This window comes from Manacus vitellinus, unplaced genomic scaffold (genome assembly GCF_001715985.3).
Source record: "Manacus vitellinus isolate BGI_N305 unplaced genomic scaffold, ASM171598v3 scaffold_31_pilon, whole genome shotgun sequence".
NCBI lineage: Eukaryota > Metazoa > Chordata > Aves > Passeriformes > Pipridae > Manacus > Manacus vitellinus.
The window spans coordinates 589672-609536 of NW_021940379.1; the positions used below are offsets into that span (position 1 = coordinate 589672).

Here is a 19865-nt window from a genome sequence, read left to right on the forward strand (position 1 = left end):
AATATGTTGTCTATTAGAGTTCATCTCAGCATATCTAGGACTGTACTTTGAGAACAACTATCTGTGTCCTTACCCCCAAAACAAGAAGAACAACTCCCACATGTATATGCAATAAAACTGTATTTTTGTGTGGTTTTGCCTTTTTTTTTCTTTTAATACAGACATTTGTACACTTTCTTACAAAACTGCAGGTAACTACAACTTCTCTTAAATCATTTTTGGTCGGCAGGTACTGTAAAATCTTTGTGTGCAATTATCATGTATTTACAGGGCCTCGTGTTAGTGATTTTCAATGATTATTACAATAATGTCACACACTCTCAACATAAGACATGGCTTAAGATAAATATATTAGTAAATAAATATTCTGAGAACATATTTCCATAAATGAAATGTGCTGCTATACATATACAGAATATATACAAGATGCTTTCTAGCTTTTAAAACATTTTTAAAAATGGTAATGAAGGAGAAAGAGCCCTTTGACCATATTACAAATCTTTACAGCAAATTTTATACAAAACAATTTTAAGTGCTATAATTTTAATTAAAAACATTTTAAATAGTGCCTCATGAGCCAAACACAATGACAACTGTTCATGTAAGTAGTAGAAAGGCATTTTGTTATAAAAACCATCTATCATGGCCAGGTAGCCTGTAAGTCTGCATGGACATACAGGTAGCAGGGATGTAAGTACATGTTGAATGTAAAACCCAACACAGAAACCAGGTGAAGGGTGTCTGTGGTAAGGCCTGCAGAGACTGTTGTACTGGCAGAGATTTCCACAGCATGTGAGTGAGACCAGTACACCCAGGAACACCATGAACCAGAATATTCAAATCTTTTCTAGAACCACATTTTACCTCAACGTGCCATGTAGTTACACAGTACAATGCAGCTTAGGTGGCCTCCTACAGTGCCTCACAAAACACCAAGCAGAATAACCAAGCTACTATACCATAGCTTCTACACAATGCATTTCTTTTTTAGTGGAGCAAGGAGAGGGTAAGACTTCAAAACAAAAAAAAAGCAAAAAAACCACAAACCTTTAGAGTTTATTCTCCCAACACATACCACTTACTTCCATCATTCAGAGAATGAATAAGTTTTTAATAAGCTTTATACACAGAAAATGTGTTTATTGAAATTTTTCTTTTAATCTTATACCCAGATATTGCCTTGTAATAATTCTCTGAACAGCTGGATTTTGGTGCTTGTTGATTAAAAAGATGTAACGTGAATTCCTTTAAATATAACTTTTTTCCTAACTTATTGGGTACAGAAAGCAAAAGTAAACAGACGATTGTATTATTTCTCAGATGTTTGCTTCTTTTAAAATATTTCATTTGGGACTATAGAGAATACAAGTTAACTTTGCTGGGTCTCACAACTAGCCCAGTGCTGTCAGGGACATTGCTTTGGCAGAATATGTAACATGAAGGTACATCTCTATTTCATGTCTTTTAAGTACCTCCAAAGTGTACTGAACTTAGGACAAATCTTTTCAGAAGACTGGCACTGTGGGCATTAAATATTTAGTTTCCCTTTAGAAGATTTCCTACTGTGAATACACCACAGGATGACACTGTGTCCTCAGGCACATGCAGCATGACAGGCAATTTAACCCATGCTATGGTAGCCTCTTACTCAGAAGCTGCTGTTTCCACAGGAAACAATTGCTATCAGAAGTGACGACATAAATTATCTCATGATAACAAACGTCCCCACTAGTACAAGAACAAGAACAAAAGTATGTGCCCAGGCTAATGGGGTACAGAGAGCATTCTGTACAGAAGACAAAAATGAAGCACAGTTGGCTGGGCCCAAGAAACCTTTCCAGCAGATCGGTCTATGGAAGCTACATCAACCACAGCAAAGAAGAAAACAATGATTAAACCAAGTTCCTCACTTTCCCATATGCACAGTGACAGGCACTGCTTCCCTTAGGCATGCTTGCAGCCTGTAAGGAAACAAGAAACCCTCTGACCTGTTTCCAAAGTGAGCCAGCAAAGCTGCAAGCACACTGCAAACTCTGTTTTCACTGCACTTGCCAGCATTCCTCACAGCCATAACAGAGGCTACAAGTGCCTGAAAAACTTCCTATGGAAGGAAAGGTTCATTACCTACAAAGGTAATACCCTTTCTTAAGCCCTTTGTTCTAGCATCTGCTTGAGGGAGAGGTCCCCAGTAATTCTTCACCAGTCAGAAGATACAATGAGGTCCATGGTTTAAATACAGGAAGTGAGGATGAGAACACTCTGAGCTACCAGTTCCCTACCCCCACTCTGTTGAAACTAATCATCGTGGCAGGAGACCCTTCTTAGCCAAACCATCAGAGCAGCATGAAAGGGGGAGGAGGGGAGAGGAGAAAGGAGACAGTCCAATGCTTCAACTCCCTCAAAATCGCTCACATAACTTGCTGGCTGCTAGGATTTGCTACTGGGATTAGTCAGTATCTGAACATCCATTCAGCAGCTGTATCCCTCTGGACTACTATATTTCAAGGTGCTATCTGGTTTCTAAGGCAGGTGTAGCCCTGAGCTTATCAAAGGCTGGACTCCTTTAAGTAGGAGATAACAGCATCTACACATAGCCTGGCTTATTTAACACACTGTGTTACCTCTCAGCAAGAGGTCACTTCTAAAAAGAAAATATAAATAACACTTTGTCATTAATATAGAAATGGCACTAGAGCTCAGAAATGCTCCACACCACGTCCCACACGGGCTTTGCACACAAATCGAGGCCTGAAGGCTTCAGGCAGGAGGGACAAAGGAGACAATCAAGCTGATGTGAACACAGAGGAAGTAGGGGAGGGACTTCTCCACATTACCACTTTTGTGTGTTTGTCAAAGCTTAAAAAAAATTAAGTCCATGAGAATTTGGAGTTTCTGATAAGCTCCGCTTCTCCATCTGGGATCATCTGGACAGGTCTAGTCACTGATTTGGCTTCTCTCCAAGGGATGAGATCCAGCACCTGAAGGATAAAGAAGACTAAGGAACATTGCATCTAGAATATTACATACAGTTTTGGGACCCCCAGAACAAGAGACTGACTGACTGGAGTGAGTTCAGCAGAGAGCCAAGATGCTCAGAGGGCTCTCCCTGTGTGAAGAGGCTGAGGGATTTGGGCTGTTCAGCCTGCAGAAAAGGAGGCTTCAGGGGCACCCCTAGAAGCTCTGCAATACCTGCATGGAGGTTGTCACAACAATGGAACCACAGTCTTCACAGACATGCATTCTGGACAAGAGGTAAGGAGCTTAAGTTCAAGCATGAGATGTTCAGACTGGATATAAGGAAAATCTTTTCACCATGCTGGCAGTCAAGCAGAGGAACAAGAGCCCAGAAAGGGAGTGCACTCTGTGTCCCTGGGGGTTGTCAAAACCTGACTAGATAAACTAGGTCTAAACTAACAAACTGAGTAACTTGATCTGATTTCAGAGCTGGCTCTGCTTTGAGCAGGTCACACTAGATGATGGCCTGAGGTCCCTTCCAGCCTAGGGTACCCTGTGATTCTATGAAAACCCTTAAAACAGCCCTGGCAAAGCAGGTAAGGAATATGCCCTTCCTTCTGTGAGTGACTATTTTTTCCCCTTGTTTTATATCCACAGCAGAGACTTTCCCACATATTCTTCTACAGCAATTCCAAGATTTTCGCTTTCTTTTTTTTAAACCTTCAGCTTGTCTGTCCTCTCTCAGCACTGTGGCCTTGCCTGCCTAAGCAACTCACCACAGCTGCTATGACTGGCACAGTGTCCCTGGCTGTGGGAATTCTAAGGGGGGCCTGGTACTGGCAGTCACTTTTTCTCCTCCCCACAAAGGATGAGAATGAAAGTTTTTATAGGGTTAGATAGTAAACTACTCTTCTATTCCTCTAGCTATGACCAAATGAGTACAGGCAACAAGAGAATAACACTTTGGGGCAAAGGGTTAGTCGATAACCTGCTCTTATGCAAAGGATGGAGTCACCTTTACGGCTGCAGGTACCTAAGTAGCTGACAGCATTTCATACACTAAGACAGAAAGGTAGCAAGTAATCAAAAAAAGCACACATATTACCTGTGACCTTTGTGGTTGTCATCAGCTTCTGGGAGTTCAGAGTGGGACTGGGAAAGAGCATTCCGGCTTCCTCCTCCTGAGAGTAGTTTTGCCGCAGGAATGACGTTGCCTCATAGCACACCTCCCTCTCGACCTGTACCTCTCCAGTACCTTGACAGTGCAGGTAAGTATCCAGCTCAGGTGTTCCATCCCAGGAACTACAGCTTCCTGTGTGGGTCCCTTGGTGCTCTGTCGGTAGAATCAGCTCACAGTCTCTGTCTTCAGGAATTATGGGAATGCGTTGACCCAGATCACATACACCCTTACAGCAGTTTGGCAAGGTGTCCTCAGGAAGCGTGTACTGCACATTCACTGCATAGTCTTCTGTATAGCAGCCACCACCTCCACTGCCACTGTTGCTACTACAGGCTACCTGCTTCTCTTCATAGAAGCAGCAGGGCAACCCCTCATATTTTACCCCATCTGTCCTATGTAAGTGGTCTGAGTTAATACTGTACAAGCCTGGGGTGTTCCCTGACTGTGGTTCAATTCCTTGGCCACATGTCCCCCACAGCGGAGAGCTAAGGAAGAGTGCACTACAGTCAGCTGTCCCATTGCTAGGCTCCAGGGCAGAGTGCTGGAATTCAAAGCAGCACGTGCATGCTTGCTCCGAAATCGACCCTGCTATCTCTGGATTCTTCCAGTTCCTTTTAACATCCAAGGCAGCACCAGGAGTGGCCTCAGGTCCTCCCTCTGAGGTAGTGCCATTTGGATCCCTGTGCTCTAGTGAGGAATTACTGCTATAGTTCATATCCATGCTGCAATTAGACAGTTGGTCCCCTGAGGAAGAAGCTGGCGCAAGCCGGCAGTCAGCACCCACCATACTGTGACCATGAGCTGGAAGCTCGTCCTGGTGGGGGCCCTCCAAGAGAACAATTGCACCCCTGTTTGCACCACCGACCTCGCCCACTCGGCAAGGGCTCTTACTGCGGTAAACATATGGGTCATAGTCACTGCTCAGAGAGCTGCGGAAGGTGGAGCAGCTCCCATAAACCCCCTGGTTGCTGACCTCAGTGCAGTCAACCATGGAATCACTAGAGGAGCAGTGGCACTGACCAGAACTGCTGCTGCTGCTGTCGCTCCCAGGGCAGTCAGCCAAATATCCACTGCACACTGAGCGATGACCATGATAGCAGCTAAAGCTGGAGGTACTGCCGCTCTCCAAGCGAGATGAGGGCATTACATGTACCACGGGAGGGAAAAGCATGCTGCTACCAGGCTGAAAGGCACGGGAAGGACCCTTTGAGGAAATGCCAGCTGGAAGCTGTCCATCTTGCTCAGGGTAACTAAGGCCTTGGAAGTAGTAGTGCTGATACATGGTCTCATATCGGGAAAAGCACGCCGCTTTGGAAAAGTTGCGTCCACCAAACTTGGGTCTTCGGAAGTTGTGAGCTGGAGAGTAAGCCCTATGTTCCAGGCTACAGTGATGTGTGTTTAAAGCATGATCCAAATGAATAGGCTGGTAACTTTGAATGTAGGCTGGGGACGGGGCTTGGTAGAGGCTCTGTTCGCCGTGCCGCTCGACTGTGAGTACTGTGATGGGGTTTCCGTGAGGGTCCATGCTCGTCCGAGTGGGATAGGCTGTTATCTGGTTTGCTCTGTGCACTCGGCCTGGGTAATGGACAGGCAGAATCACCCTCTGCTGCCGGCTGCGTGCTGGGTTGACAGATTCTAGGCAGATTGGACCTGCATTTCCTTTTTTCTGTTCTGAATGAGAGAAATAAGAATGGAGAAGTAGAACTAGCAGGGAATAAAAAGGAATACGCTTCATGCGAGAAAGCGGGATATTTTGTTCTGAGTGTTGTTACATTACGCACCAGTTTTTTACACAGAAGGAAAAAGAACAAAACAAAAAAAGTAAGTCAAGAGCATCTGCCTGGAAGCCTTTGAAACACTCAAATGTATTTGCTTAAAAAGGAAAACGAGTGAACTTATTTCAGATACTGTTCTCATATACACAAAACCTACTTACACAGTATTCCTGAACTGGCAGAGGCCAAGAGAGGCTAGAAGTCATCACTCAAGTTTTCACTTTACACATTATTTTATATAAATGTGTATTAACAGAAAACTTTCTTAAGACAGAGGAAATGAAAGGGGGAGAGGGCAAGTAAGGGAAACCACATTCCAAGCTACAGAAAAATAAAACCCCATACATTTGTCTTCTTTACAATTCTCAAGGGAAAATATATTCCTCTGCTCCACATGACCCCGAGCTCAGGGGCTGTGCAACGCTGCCCTCGGCTGGGCATCGCCCCCAGCCCACGGAAGGCCAGGGCTGGGGCTGCTCTGCATGGCCTGCAGCCCCTCCCAAAGGGTTTAGGACTAACTGTATTTCTAGAGTTGCATTACAATAAAGGCTGAGAGCTCCACGGAGATTAACAATTTCTGTTTCATCTGGTGAGCTGCTATGTCTGAAATGAAGGACACAGGAGCAGCCCCACTGCAGCACTTACCTATAATGTTATGGCGGCAGTGAGGGCAGGTGTGATGCTGCAGCAGCCAAGGATCCACACACTTCTTGTGAAACCGGTGAGTGCAAGGAATGACACGCAGTTCCTACAGGAACAGATGAAGGACCATGAGAAAGTACTTCTTCCTAACAAGTGAATTTTTCACAGCTTGTTTCTAGTTTTTTCAACCTAGCTGCAGAACAAATCAATTCCTACTCTCAAAGTGGTAAGAGGGAAAAAATGCCATCAACAGAGCCAAGAGCATAACATCAAATGATCAGCTGTCTCTAAAAGAATAGTCTGCAGGCACACCAGAACTCCATGCAGATATAGTACATTTCTTTAGAACACCTTTTGCTGTGTGTCTGTATGACCCAACACCTTGAAGGAGCCCGTTGTTTAAATTTTCCTTAATATATGAAATGAACTTTAAAAAAAAAAAATCAAGTGTAATGATTTACCTTGCTATTAGCAATGGAAAACACTCAAGGAAAAGCAAAACCAACACAGTGTATATGATACTTTTCCCCTTGCCCAGCACTCTTACCCTTCAGCTATTATCTTTTCACAGGATTTCCTGAGCCTGACTTCTTTATGATTTGTTCTTCAGAAATGCAACCTGATGGAGGTAGCGACTTGCAGAATGAGATCCCTCACCTCTCACTTTGTAACATGGGTACTTTGGAGCTGCAGAATGCAGCTGAGGCTGACTTGGTTGCTCAGTGTGATCAGACTGGCAAGTGGCACCACTTCAGTACACAATGTACCCAACAGTCAGCCATGTACCACAGTGCTAAAACCAGCTACATCCTCAGCCCATGTTGAAGAAACCATTTATCCTTTACCTCCCCATCAATGTACTTCTCCAAGCAGATGGCACAGTCAGAGGTGGAGCTGCTACTGAGTGTGTCCAGTGCTCCACAGTTACTTTCCCGGTGTCCCTTACTTTTGGACTTAAACTTCCTGGTCTCCATTTTCTCCAGTGCTTGCACTGCAAGCCTGTTCATGGAATTCTGCATCAGAAGAAAGAAAACAAAAAAAAGGCAATGCTGCTGTGTATGGGACTAGAGTGTAGAAGCAGAGAAACACCACCATAATGTATCCTACAAATCATGTCAGACCCAATGATGTATAATTTCATAAATCAAACACAGGGAAGGTTAATTAGAATTTATATCAGAAGCTTCATGAAAAGAATGTATGCCACATGCAATAGTGAGAACGATAAGCTACTTAGCATTAAAACAGTGTGAAGGAGCTGAGAAATGGGATACACTGGAACTGCTCAATTGATAGCAGCAACTATTCCAGCCAACATATAACACTTGGCCAGGAACTTGTTTTGAATTGTCAATATTGACTGCAATGCCCCAGTATGCTGTTACTGTCATATTACCAGGAGCAATACTTGAGAAAGGGATTAAAATGAAATGTTAGCTGTATCATTTCCTCCTCCCCCCAAATTTAATCAATAGTACAAGTTTAGGAAGGCAGTGTGTTGTTTTCATTTTACTGTAGAATTTATCATGCCCCTTTTTAACACTGTTTTTTAACACTGGTGATGGTCCATAACATCTTTGGATTCCTACTCAACATGCCCAAAGAAGAGTCCTGAGAATCCAGAATGCTTTGCATTCCTTTTACATGTGTATCTACCAGAGAGTTTACAACTAGAGACTTCAAAGTCCATTAGCTTCTATTTGCTTTCCCTTTCATATTTGACAGGACAAACTCCAAGTACATCACCTGGAATTTCTCCTAACCAAACTTTTTACCTTGAAAACCTCTCCCATCAAGAATCAATAGATCCTATTCAAAAGAGTTGCAATTTATTTTCAGTCCCGATATCCTCTCCAAAATACAGCAACAAGAGTTGGAACTTAAGAAGTACACCAGTGCTACTGATAATCTTTGAATAACCAGAAATGTTCTTCTTTTCCAATGGCTAAATGGACTGCTTCTGTACTATTCTGATTTCAGGATTTAACTGAATGAACATCATGGATCAATGTAAATCTCCTTTAAAGACATTCCCAAGTCCTTCCAAAGGCCTACACACATGGCTAAAACCCCTTCCACAAAGATGGCTATTGCAGGTCAGTGCCTGGCATTTCCAAAAGTTGCAAGGAAGTTCTAGGACAAAGTAAGAGAAGTTAATTTTCAGCATTCAGTGAATATCCCATCACTGCTCTTACCTGACTGCGTCGCTGTTTCAGTTTGATCTTGACAAGGAGAATGAGGCAAACAAGAGACACAACCACAAAGAAGGCCAGGAAAATTCCCATATCAAAGTACTCAGTGGGTTGCTTAAAAATTAAAACAAAAATATTATTTTTCCTTCCTTTAGATCATATTCAAATCTATTGTTTCTCTCTCTTCTTTTAACTTCTTAGTGGTCATTGTCAAGTGTACACAGTCACAATGGCAGAAGTCAAAGTACACACTGTTCTGTTCATCAGCTGGGATTCTATGAGACAAAACCTGGGTTTCATATGCCACCACAAGGGAATGGAATACACAGAATGCCAATCATGAGATGTCAGATTTACAGTCTCTGAACAGCAAAACCCAGGTTTTTTTCACTGAGTGAATCATACCAACACAAATTTTTATGATTTACTGGGTTGCCTGTGCACGTTAAGTGACTGAAAATCAACATTCGGATTTTCAGCAACCGGCCCACTTGTCAAATACATTCCTTAACAGAAGGATTCCATAAAAAACCCACACAACCAAAGTGGTAACTGGGACATGGATGACCTCTAGCTTTGTTCTTCTGTAAACTACATGTAGAGAGTGTTAGGAAAAAAAACCTCTAGAAAAACTGTTTTATATTACAATTACAAATACCAGATACCAAATAATAATTCCATGTTTAAAATACCACACAGAATTGTTAGTTAACACAGGGCAGACCACCTTACAAAACTGAGCCACCAGGAGTGTGCAACAATAAAGTTACTTCATCAAGAAAAAGAAAACTTATATTATGTAAATTTTTTAGCCATTTATATACTCAAAAGAATCCTTATGAGACAGAGCAGAAGCCACACTGTGGATTCTATACTTACATCAAGTGTAGCTGCTTGTCCACAGTGCAGTTGCTTGGTTTATGTAGGTCAACAGAATTTCACATATAGTAATGCCCATGGGGAGCATCGAAACATGCTCACCCTCTGTGCAGTGAGCAAGCACTGCCTGCAGCAACAACAGCCCTGTAACACCCAGAGAAAGGCTCTGAAAGTCTCACCCGTGGGGGGCGATGCTGAATCCTGGCTCGTGCCACTTTCTGCTTGTTAACGATGTTCATCAGCTTGACAGCATCAGCACCCTTCACATACACCACTGGTCTCTTCAGAGGGTCCTCTGAGCCCTGGTTGAGCTACAACAAAACAAAACAAAAAAATCTGCTCAAAAGGCATGTTTCAGGAAAAGCACCTTTCTTCTGGGCAATGGAGAGAAGAATAAAGGAATACGAATGTGGAATTGATTCAAGCATCAGTCATTCTCTTCTAGCATAGACTTTGGGTTAAGTGTTCCACAGAGTTAAATCTGAATTAAACTTTTGATTTATGATGCCTTTTTTTTTTTACTGACCAAAACTAAGATTAAGGATAAGCAAATGCTCTTCTGAACAGCAGCTTTAATTTAATTATGTACCAATGCATATATCGTTACTGTAATCAGTTACACCTCACAAGGAAGAAGTATAAAAATCCACACATTCCAAGAATATTGTCCTTGCTACATTTTATCAATCTTTTTATTTCAACTTTGTAGTTACATTATTCACATACAAATTTCTTCAGCTTTTAAGTCAATAATTTCTGCTGTTTAACTCAACAAAGTCATTCAATTCAATACTGACTGCCAGCTGGGAGACCTCAAAGACTAAAGCATATGAGCAGACCACTTAATTCACCTTGAAACTTCTCTCCAGGTCCAGCTAAGTCCTGTTAGAAAGGCCAAATCCCAGAATCAGAAAAGGGGGAAGGCACGTCATGAACCCAACCTCCTGGTGAAGGCAGGGTCAACTATGACATCAAACCAGGCTGCTCAGGGCTTTATCCAGTCAGATGCTGGAACCCTTCATGTGTGGAGAACGCATAACTTCTCTGGCCAACAAATCCAGAACAACAACCTGCTAAATTATACACCAGAGAGAGTAATAACTAGACAAAAGAATTAGTTCTGTTGCAAAATGGCACCAACGTGATAAATTCATACAGCTTATCGTGATTCTCAAGAAAAATCCTTGTAGAGAGGCTGGTTGATACAAAACTAGCAATGCACTGTCAAGCAGACAGAAATGGTACAGGGAAAAGGAATGAGATGACAGGAATGTGAGCAAACAGATCACGAGCAGCTTATGGATGAGATGACACATCTCCATTGCTGTTATCTACCTCTTACTTCTGGCTAAACCGTGTAGAAATTATCAAATGACTGGTCCATCATCCTGATTACAGGATGACAACTCTCCTTAAGCTGACCAGGTGATTGTGACAGATTTCATGGAGACTTTTTAGTATCCAGGAATCCCATGTGTTTACAAGGCTTGCTGGCCTAAGGCCAAATCCAGTCACTGTCCTTACATTCCTAGACATGTATTCTCTCTCAAGATTTCTTGTCTAAGAAAGAAGTCATCTGATTCCTCAGTAATTTTTGCACACTGTTAGACTCTTGCTAAACATGATGCTCTGGATGTTGTTACTCCTCTTCGAATATTCAAAAGTAAAACTAAGAAATAAATCAGACTTCACAGACTATTTCTCAAAATAAATGTTTAATTCTTAATCTACAGCAGAAGATACTCAGATCAATGGGAATAAACTCCCACAAAATCTGTAGGCAAAGTCCTTTCATTTGGTAGTAATTCTGCTACTAAATTATCTGAGAACAATTCTTCTGGTCAGGATGGCCTCCTATTTCTGTTCATGGACTGGCAGGAAGGACTGTCTTTCATAATACTCCACTCCTCCCTTTCAAAGCACTCTCCCTCATTTGTTGTAGTGCTTGGTAGCAAGCATACCTGGGAAAACTTCCTAAAAAGCTCCCCTAAGTGTCTTAGCATACTTCCATTTGAACCAAAGATACTCCTGATTAACTCTTGTTGGTTTTTCCTCCATTGTGATCCATCTATCATTGTTTTCCACAACTAAATTGTGAGTGCCAAAATGGTACTTATTTTAAAGACAAATTAATTAGTACCCCTGATGTCAAGGGTTCTGAAGACTTTGGATGAGAATCAAAATTCATGGGAAAAAAAGTGTCCAGAGCAGCATGAGAACAGTCACCCAAGTAACTCTTAGAGTATGAAAGTTAAGTCTAGACGTTCCTCTCCTGTTTGTGAGTGTTTGCACAGGCTACTGCTCTGCTGTCTAACAGAGCCTACTTTGTCAGCTACTGCTCTAAGCCACTAACCTCCTTCCATTTTATTGGTACCTAAAATATTCAAACATCCAATAGACTACTAGACCCAGCTATTGGGACCAGTTGCACCCAGTTTATTATTGAGAATCAAGGAAGGACAGTTGTTGGTAGAGGGAAAGAGCAAGAGATTCACAACTCAGAACTCAAGTTCAGAGCAGTGTGGCTGAAAGTATCCAGAAGCTGTAAATCGGAGGAAAAAAATTGAAAGAGACAGACCATATCTTTATGAAGATATTTTCCTGTGTAGAAAAGGGGGAAAAATATCCCTAAGAATGTTTTCAAGATCAAGTCTTGATGCACATGCAGAGCACAGTTCTCAAAGCATTCCTTGAACAGAGTCTTCTGCATTCTTCTGTCCAAGAGATGCTCATTTCAGAATTAAACACAGTTTTTTTAATGTAAACACTGATGGTCTCTTTTTCCCCCATGAAATTCAGGCTGCATTTAAAAACCTTCAGCTTCACTTGTTTCTGCTGTAGCAGAAACAGCGGTTTTGTTTCAAGACAAAACAAAACTAAACCAAATGCAGACTATTTTTGTGCTTACGTTTCTTCACTCAAATAACTCAGCACTGGCTGGATCTTGAAACATTTCACAGAGCTATTACCTCACCCACTTCAAATGAAAAGATGGAAGTTATACCAAGACTCAGAAAAAGAAGAAAAACCCTGCTTGTCCACAAAATACATAGGCAGAAATCATCAGCTGTGAACGAGAAGAAAATGATTATAAGTTTTGAAAGAAACTTGTTTAGAAGCAGGTTTGAAACTCATTTTGCAATCTCAAAAATAGCAGCTATTCAACAATACCATCACAGGCTGGATGGGGCCAAACATCCTGTGTTTTGTACACGGAGCTGGGCAAAGAAAACCTCCTTGATTAGATAATGGGCCACAAAAAAATTGCCTCCATCCTCCTTCAAAACCTTAATCACAGACCTGGATTCCGCATTCCAGCAAAAGTCAGAAGAAAAATCTAACTCCCCAGACTTTTCCCTTTCTACCAGATTTACACCACCTATGTTGCTTTCTGCCTGACAGAAGAATAGCAGGAAAACCACAGCATCATGTTACCCAGAGTCAGTAGCTGCATGTCTCTAGGCAGGTGTGCTCTGATTCTCATACACTCTCAAGTCTTGCCTCAGTAACCCTAAAAGAACCCAAGAGAGGCTGCAAAATAACTAGGCTCCCTTCTTCATACCTGATCAATGGCATCTGGGTTTTCAGAAACATCAAAGATGACCGCTGTGGCTCCTCGCTGTACTGCTCGTTTTGCCTGCAATAAGAAAGACAGCATCCTCAGTCCCACCCCAAAAGATGACTTCTTACCTCAAAAATGACTCTCTCTCCTCATGTCCAGATAGCAAACAACATTTTGTGTTTCTGTGTAGTTAAAACAAATGACAAAATAATTACAAACACAGGAGCTCCTGAATCAGCATAGAATGTACCTAAACTTCGCTAAAGCTTCTACAATCTCTCTGCTCCTTCCTTTTCAAACTCCTCTTTCAACAACTTTTTAAAGAAATTCAAATGTGATTTAGACCCTCTAAAGACTTCAAACATAAGAATTTTATAAAATTAAATTACTTTCTTTTTTCTCCATGTTACTTGGAAGTGCCATCAAAAACAATCTTCCCTGTGACTTGAGTGGAGACAAGCTCACTAGTGTAGAAAATAAAGGTTGGTCAGGTTCTTTATATTTTTTCAGTGTCATTCTCATAGTTATGATAAACTGGCATATCACAATCCTTGCAAAAAGTGCCTCAGAGAATATGCTTTTTCTGACCATCAGAGGTCAGAACTGTTGCACACACTTCTTACGCTGATAAGATCAGACCTATGTAAGTGCACGGCTTTTCATCAAATACACAGCCCAAAACTGGAGTTACCAACAGCACAGAGGAGGTATCAGAACACATTAAAATCTTCTGGAATAGAGAAAACAGTATTTTAACCACCAAGGCTAAGACAGGGGTTTTTAACCAGTTTCTGCCACTGTGCCTCTCTAAGTCCTGTTTCAATGTTGCTCAATGGCTCCACAGAGCAAACGTTCCCAGTAACTTTTCAAGCTTTTACTGCCTTTATGGATGCAGAATGCAAGAAACTATTTCTCCAAGCAATGACAACTATCACCATCACTACTAAAGCAGGCAGCACGGCCATTTGTGGAGACTAGCAGAACCTGAACTTAACACTGAGATATAAAAGAAACATATGTAAGCGATAAATCATGAAATATCACCCAGCATTTTCCAGGAAGAATGTTGGCCAGTACAGAAATGTTAGTTTGAACACCTACAGGTCTCTTTCTTTGCTCTATTCTCCTATTTTGTTTTCATTTGAAATGAACGAAGCCCATTAGCACACAGGAGAAACCAGCACCCAAATGGGAGTATTTTCTCAGCCCACCAGGTATTTGTCCCCTTTGAAGTCAGCACACCTGGTTAATCACTAAGAGCTGCTGGGGAGGAAGAGTTAAAAGGAATTTACCCCGCATTCTCTGTTGCAGTGGCCCTGAGGTGAGGGCTCATCCAGGTTTCCCTAGAAGGCACCCCTTACAGACACGCAGTGCCTGTAGAACTGCTCAGGCCATTTAACTGTTTTTTCAGGATGGTCAGTCAACAAGTAAGGCCCCTTGATTTCTGAAAACCATTTTTAAAGAGGGATTTTACAGATTGGCGCCGATAAAAACTCCTTATATTTCTGAAGGCGCTGAATGAGCAAGTACACAGCGCAGCAAGTGTCCGCCATGGGGCGTTAAGGGATGAGAAGCAGGGGTCCAGCTCAAAAACCGTGCTGGAGAACCAGGGGTGCGCTCGTTTCACTCCGCAACCCGCAGCCCGAGCCCCGGGCGGCGCGGCCGCTCTCCCCCTCACAGCTCCCGCCTCCTCCCCGCGGGGCGCCCTGAGCCCGGCCCGCCCCGTGCACGGGCCGCCCCTGGTGGCCGCAGGTCCCTCCCGCTGGGGGCACCCGCCCTGCCCCGGAAGTGCCGCCATTGTCATGTGATTCCCGCGCGGGCGGGGGCTCTGGGCGGCCAGGGGGAGGAGGGGGAGACGGGGAGGGTTTTTTCCCTGCCGGGGTTTAGATGCCGTTCCCAAAGAACAGACGGTGCATTCGCTGCTGGGTAACACTCCGGGCTCTGCCGCTGGCACTGGGGAGCCCGGCCCTGTGCCAGCCAAAAGAGCCTTGTTCGCACGCGGGTCCCGAGGCGCCCCCGCCCGCGGGGTGGTGCGCGGCTCCGCCCGGCCGGGTCGCTGGCCACAGATCAGAGAGCGGCCGACCCGCCTGCAGCTCGGCCCCACAGCCGGGGCAGGCTGGACACAAGCGAACGAGTGCGCGGGCACCGGTGCGCGCCTGGCGCTCGCCTCCCTCCCTCCGGCCCGAGGGGGCGGCCGCAGGGGCACCTTGGAAAGCCCGGCTGCCGCTGCCCCCCTCCTTCCTCACCCCCCTCCAGAATACTGGAGGTTAATTAAAGCCAAAACGTCTTCGAAGATACCCTGTCCGCTACTCAGTAATCAGGACAGCTCAAGATAACACAGCACTGTTAAGTCCCATTTAAAATAATGCCGGTCTGTAATAGGCACTTGGCTTTTTCATTTTGGGCTATCCAGCATGTATAGATCCCAAATCATTCCTCTAAGCAAACTGACCAAACCTGGATGAAAAATAAATACACATGTTGGATGAGGGGGAAGAAAAAGTACACTGCTACCTCCTTTACCTTTACAATACCTGTGGCAAGCAAACAGGCATTTCCACAATTGAATTCCCATGCAATTGACAGCAGGAAAGATATCAGGCATACCCCTTTTTGTGATTGTCTTCTGTAGCTTAAAATAAATTACTATCACTACATATTAGTATTTTTCTTTTTTTGTAAAGAGTAATAGAAAACAACAAAAAAAATTGGTAACCGCACTTTTCATAATTCAAGTGATCCCTTTTTGTTCATAGTGACAACCTTGCAGTCTGTCTTTGCATTTAGAATCTACAGTTTATGTTACTACAAAGCAATGGACGGAGCCTGTTTGCTGTGCATGGCTGCCACTTCATGCAACCTTTATTTTTCCCAAAAAGTGCTCCTACATCCCAATTGGAGCTCCAGAGATGTCAGACACATACTGTGCAGACCAGCAGCTAACTGCCCATCATGTAGATACTGGGCTCAGTTGTGCAAAAACACTGACATAGAGAGTACTGGGCATGCTTTGGTCCTTGAAATTTAAACAATCTTCAGCAAGCCCTGTATTGGCAATTCAAAAATACTTTTACTCTTGAATACAAACATAATAAACCACAAAATATAGGATAGATATAAGTAGGTCTTTGTAGGATAAAGTCACCTGGCATCTTTTTTAGAGAATCGCTCCACTGTTTAGTACAAGACCTTTAAGGTCAACAAGTCCAACCATCAACCCAACACTGCCAAGCCCATCACCATGTCCTGAGTGCCCCATCTACACATCTTTTAAATCCCTCCAGGGATGGTGACTCCACCACTGCCCTGGGTAGCCTGTTTCAATACCTGACCACCCCTTCCATGAAAAAATTTTCCCTAATATCCCATCTAAACCTTCCCTGGCACAACTTCAGGCCATTTCTCCTTGTCCTGCCCCTTGTTCCCAGGGGAGCTGAGCCCAAGCCTTACTTGGCCCACCCTCTTGTAAGGGAGTTGTAGGGTTTTTCTTTGTAAATAGCATTAAAAAGTTATCCACCATTTGCTAGACTTCAGTCAAACACCTAGTTTTGGCCATCTTGTCTTAGTTGAATGGTGGATGTAGGTGCCTCTAAAGCAAAGGGAAACAAAACCCACCCTTGAATTTGCCCTTTCTCAATTCCTTTAACATCACCAGCCTAGGACTTTATCAAAAGCTCCTTATTGAAGAATATATATGGCTACTTTATACTCAAAAGAAAAACATAAACAGAAGGATATGATGTGTTTATTACACATTTTAAAAGGACTCTAATTGAAAATACATAATAATGGCCTCATCTGTGTTTCTGTGGCATTTTAATTTGCCCAGAGATTGTCACAGCTCATGGAGAAGGCTAATGAAAAGTTATTTTAGAGTGTATTTTAGAGACCTACTTATTATGAACTTACTGTGATAACCATTACCACTACAATGCCCATTAAATACTGTCTCAGTTTAAAATCTGGCAGAATTTACTTGGCCTTGTAATCTAGAAAGGATAAGAGTAAACGCATGTGACAGAAGTGCAAGGAAAGTTGCACTTTGCATATCTCCAGGTTTGAGGAAATTTAAGTCGTTGCCTCAAAGAACATCAGAAAGATTTTAAGAGCTCTGCACTCCCTTCCTGTGCCAGGCAAACACAATAAGGAAGTAACAACTTCCTTGATGAGGCAAACTTTCAACCCTAGGGACCAGATAACTATTAAACAGGTGCACTGCTTCCTCTCATTCATTCAAAGCAGGTAGGACAGCAACAATCAAACCAGTAAGAAGTTCAGCCACTTCCTGACATCTTGAAGGACCTTGCATGCTTGCAGATAAGAACATGGCAAGCATCTCCTCCTCTGCTTTTTAGTATGGCCTTATTCCAATTAATATGCCAGTTAAGAAAATCATAAAGATGGGGAAAGGGAGATCAGGCACTGGTTTAAGGGGTAAACAGTACAAATGTCAGTAAACTGCTTTTAGCAAACTCTTCCATCAGGTGCCAGCATTATTAGCTGGTCTTCCAAAAAGGGAAGCCGAAAAGGATACAGTATACAGAAGACAGTCCTATGGATCCTGAAAGCAAAACACTACTTTCAGTCAGAACCGAGGGAAACAGCACAGCTCCAAGAGGCATAACCATGGCTTTTTCCTCTTCTCTTTCCTTTTTTCAATACTTCTAATGTTTTGGGGGCAGGGGGCCAGAAAATATGGTTACTCTAACTCTGAACAGAGATTGATGAACAGAATAGTCAATAAAATTAGTTTGTACATCCTTCTTTAGCTGAGAACTGAGCCAGCCTGAATTTACTCTGTCCATTTTTGAGGTTTTTCCCCCCCTCAATTTCTTTATGAACTAAAAAAAACATTGAACTTGAAGCATGTTTCCTGTTTAATCCCATCAGATCCAATATTCTATGTCGGATCCCTCCACATTGTGGAGTCAGTGGTCATTAATCTGCCAAAAGAGTGGGATTATGCAAGCAGTGTGAAGTGGAACCTTTCTTATAGCTGTCTTTTGGTCCTTTGAAATAAGAGTCAGCCTCTCACGTAGTGTACTGGTAACATATAAGCAACACTCAGTAGCTTGCAACTTGCACGCTCTGTGACTCCAAAGAACAAGATTTTCAATGAAAAGGTGTAGTGTCTTGCTTTATGGCTCTGGAAAAGCAGTTCAAGAATTTCAACAGGGAAATTGCTGCCAGGGAATACAGCTGAAGGGATGAGGTTTCCATCTGCAATATTTCACCAAAGTAAATGATGAATATAGCCGTGGTCATGCTCTCCTCTTGAGCAGACTCAAAAGTAACAAAATCTGTTCCAATAATTTTTAGCACTCACAAACTAACTGATTTGCACCTGTTTTCTCCATATCAAGATCAAGTGAGACCACAAAGATGTAGACAATATTACCAGAGGTATGATACAGAAAATGTAATACCAGGTTCTAGAATATTGGCTTTTCTGGTTGCTGTAGTTGCATGGTTAGTCTATGACACTTCTGCAGACTTGTCTTCATTGGATTTTTTATATGAGAGAACAACTTCAGTGCTGAAATAAGCATTAGGAGCCAACATTACCAGGGTTTAACTTCTGCAGAGCCTCTTGAGTTTAAAGAAGTCCTCGGTTAAGTGCTGACAAAACCCAGGAACTTCTAATCATGAGAAAGAGACCACTGATTCCTACATAAAATGCACGATGAATCTGCAGGTCAGGACAAGCAGATGTTGCCACCACCAGTATTGGCTGCTAAAACATCAACTACAATGGGTATTACTAGTCAAATCTAGAAAATATCTCCTAAAGTAAGCAAGACTGTGTGTTTCCTACTGACATTTGACTATCCATAATATATTTGGGGTTTAGCAGCAGTTACTGTTGGGGAAAAAGAAAATATAATGTTATCTCATTAAATGCATAGCACCCATTTCTAGAGCAGGCCCACAACTGTACTTGCAAAGGCTTGGCACATCAGCCAAAGGCCAAGACACTTCAGTTAAACAGTCCCCTGCACTCTGCTTGTCATTGAGAACCTTGCATAAATCCCACAGTATTGTGTCAAATATACCTTTCCCTTACAATTCTAAAACTGCAAAAACCTCTCTTTCTCTCAGAGCTACACAGAATACCAACAACAACATCTGAACAATACAGGCACCCCCTCTCTTTCTCCCCTCTACACTGCTATCAGGCTCAGTCAATCAGCAAAAATATCTTGCCCCCTGAACCACCCCTGGACTAGCAAGTAAAGCCACAGGGCAATTCTGCAGGGCACAGGAGGAAGGAGAAAAGGGCATCCTCTACTTTGCAAACAGCAGAAGTTACAAATTAACCAATTGATGCTTCAGCCCTGTTAATGGACAACTCCCTGGTAATTGCAGAAACTAAGTTAAGCCAAGCATAAGCAGGATGCCATTTTAAACCTTTTCTGAGATAATGAGAAAGGAACTTTCGGATTTCTGTCTGAAAACAAAGGCAGAATATCACAACAAAACAGTTAAATACCCAAGTATCACACCAATATAAAACCCCTTCCTGACTGGAATACTTAAATTCTCTGGCACTTTGGGATGTTTTATACCCATGCCCTAGAGATACTGCATTATGTGGCATTACAACAGTTGCTTATTAATTAAGAAGTATAGAGAGTATGAAGCTGTATTTCTAAATTTAAAAACATAGTCACAATTTAAAC

The 19865-nt window shown here is 42.7% G+C and overlaps 1 protein-coding gene across 3 annotated transcripts in view; it reads right to left on the reverse strand.

Moving 5' to 3' along the window:
- Positions 1-109: 109 nt before the first annotated feature.
- ZNRF3 (zinc and ring finger 3) overlaps positions 110-19865 on the reverse strand; it is a 29781-nt gene continuing 10025 nt past the window's right edge. The window contains exons 1-8 of one of the 3 annotated variants that reach the window (XM_029961181.1): positions 14478-14570; positions 13186-13260; positions 9803-9934; positions 8748-8858; positions 7398-7565; positions 6556-6658; positions 4061-5806; positions 110-2978 (exon numbers count right to left, since the gene is read on the reverse strand). In XM_029961181.1, the coding sequence (XP_029817041.1) occupies positions 2935-2978; positions 4061-5806; positions 6556-6658; positions 7398-7565; positions 8748-8858; positions 9803-9862 (2232 nt within the window). In that variant the 5' untranslated portion in view covers positions 9863-9934; positions 13186-13260; positions 14478-14570 and the 3' untranslated portion in view covers positions 110-2934. Of the gene's footprint in view, positions 2979-4060; positions 5807-6555; positions 6659-7397; positions 7566-8747; positions 8859-9802; positions 9935-13185; positions 13261-13313; positions 13368-14477; positions 14571-19865 lie in introns of those variants that run through there. The other 2 variants (XM_018076296.2, XM_018076295.2) reach the window with 2 other exon arrangements.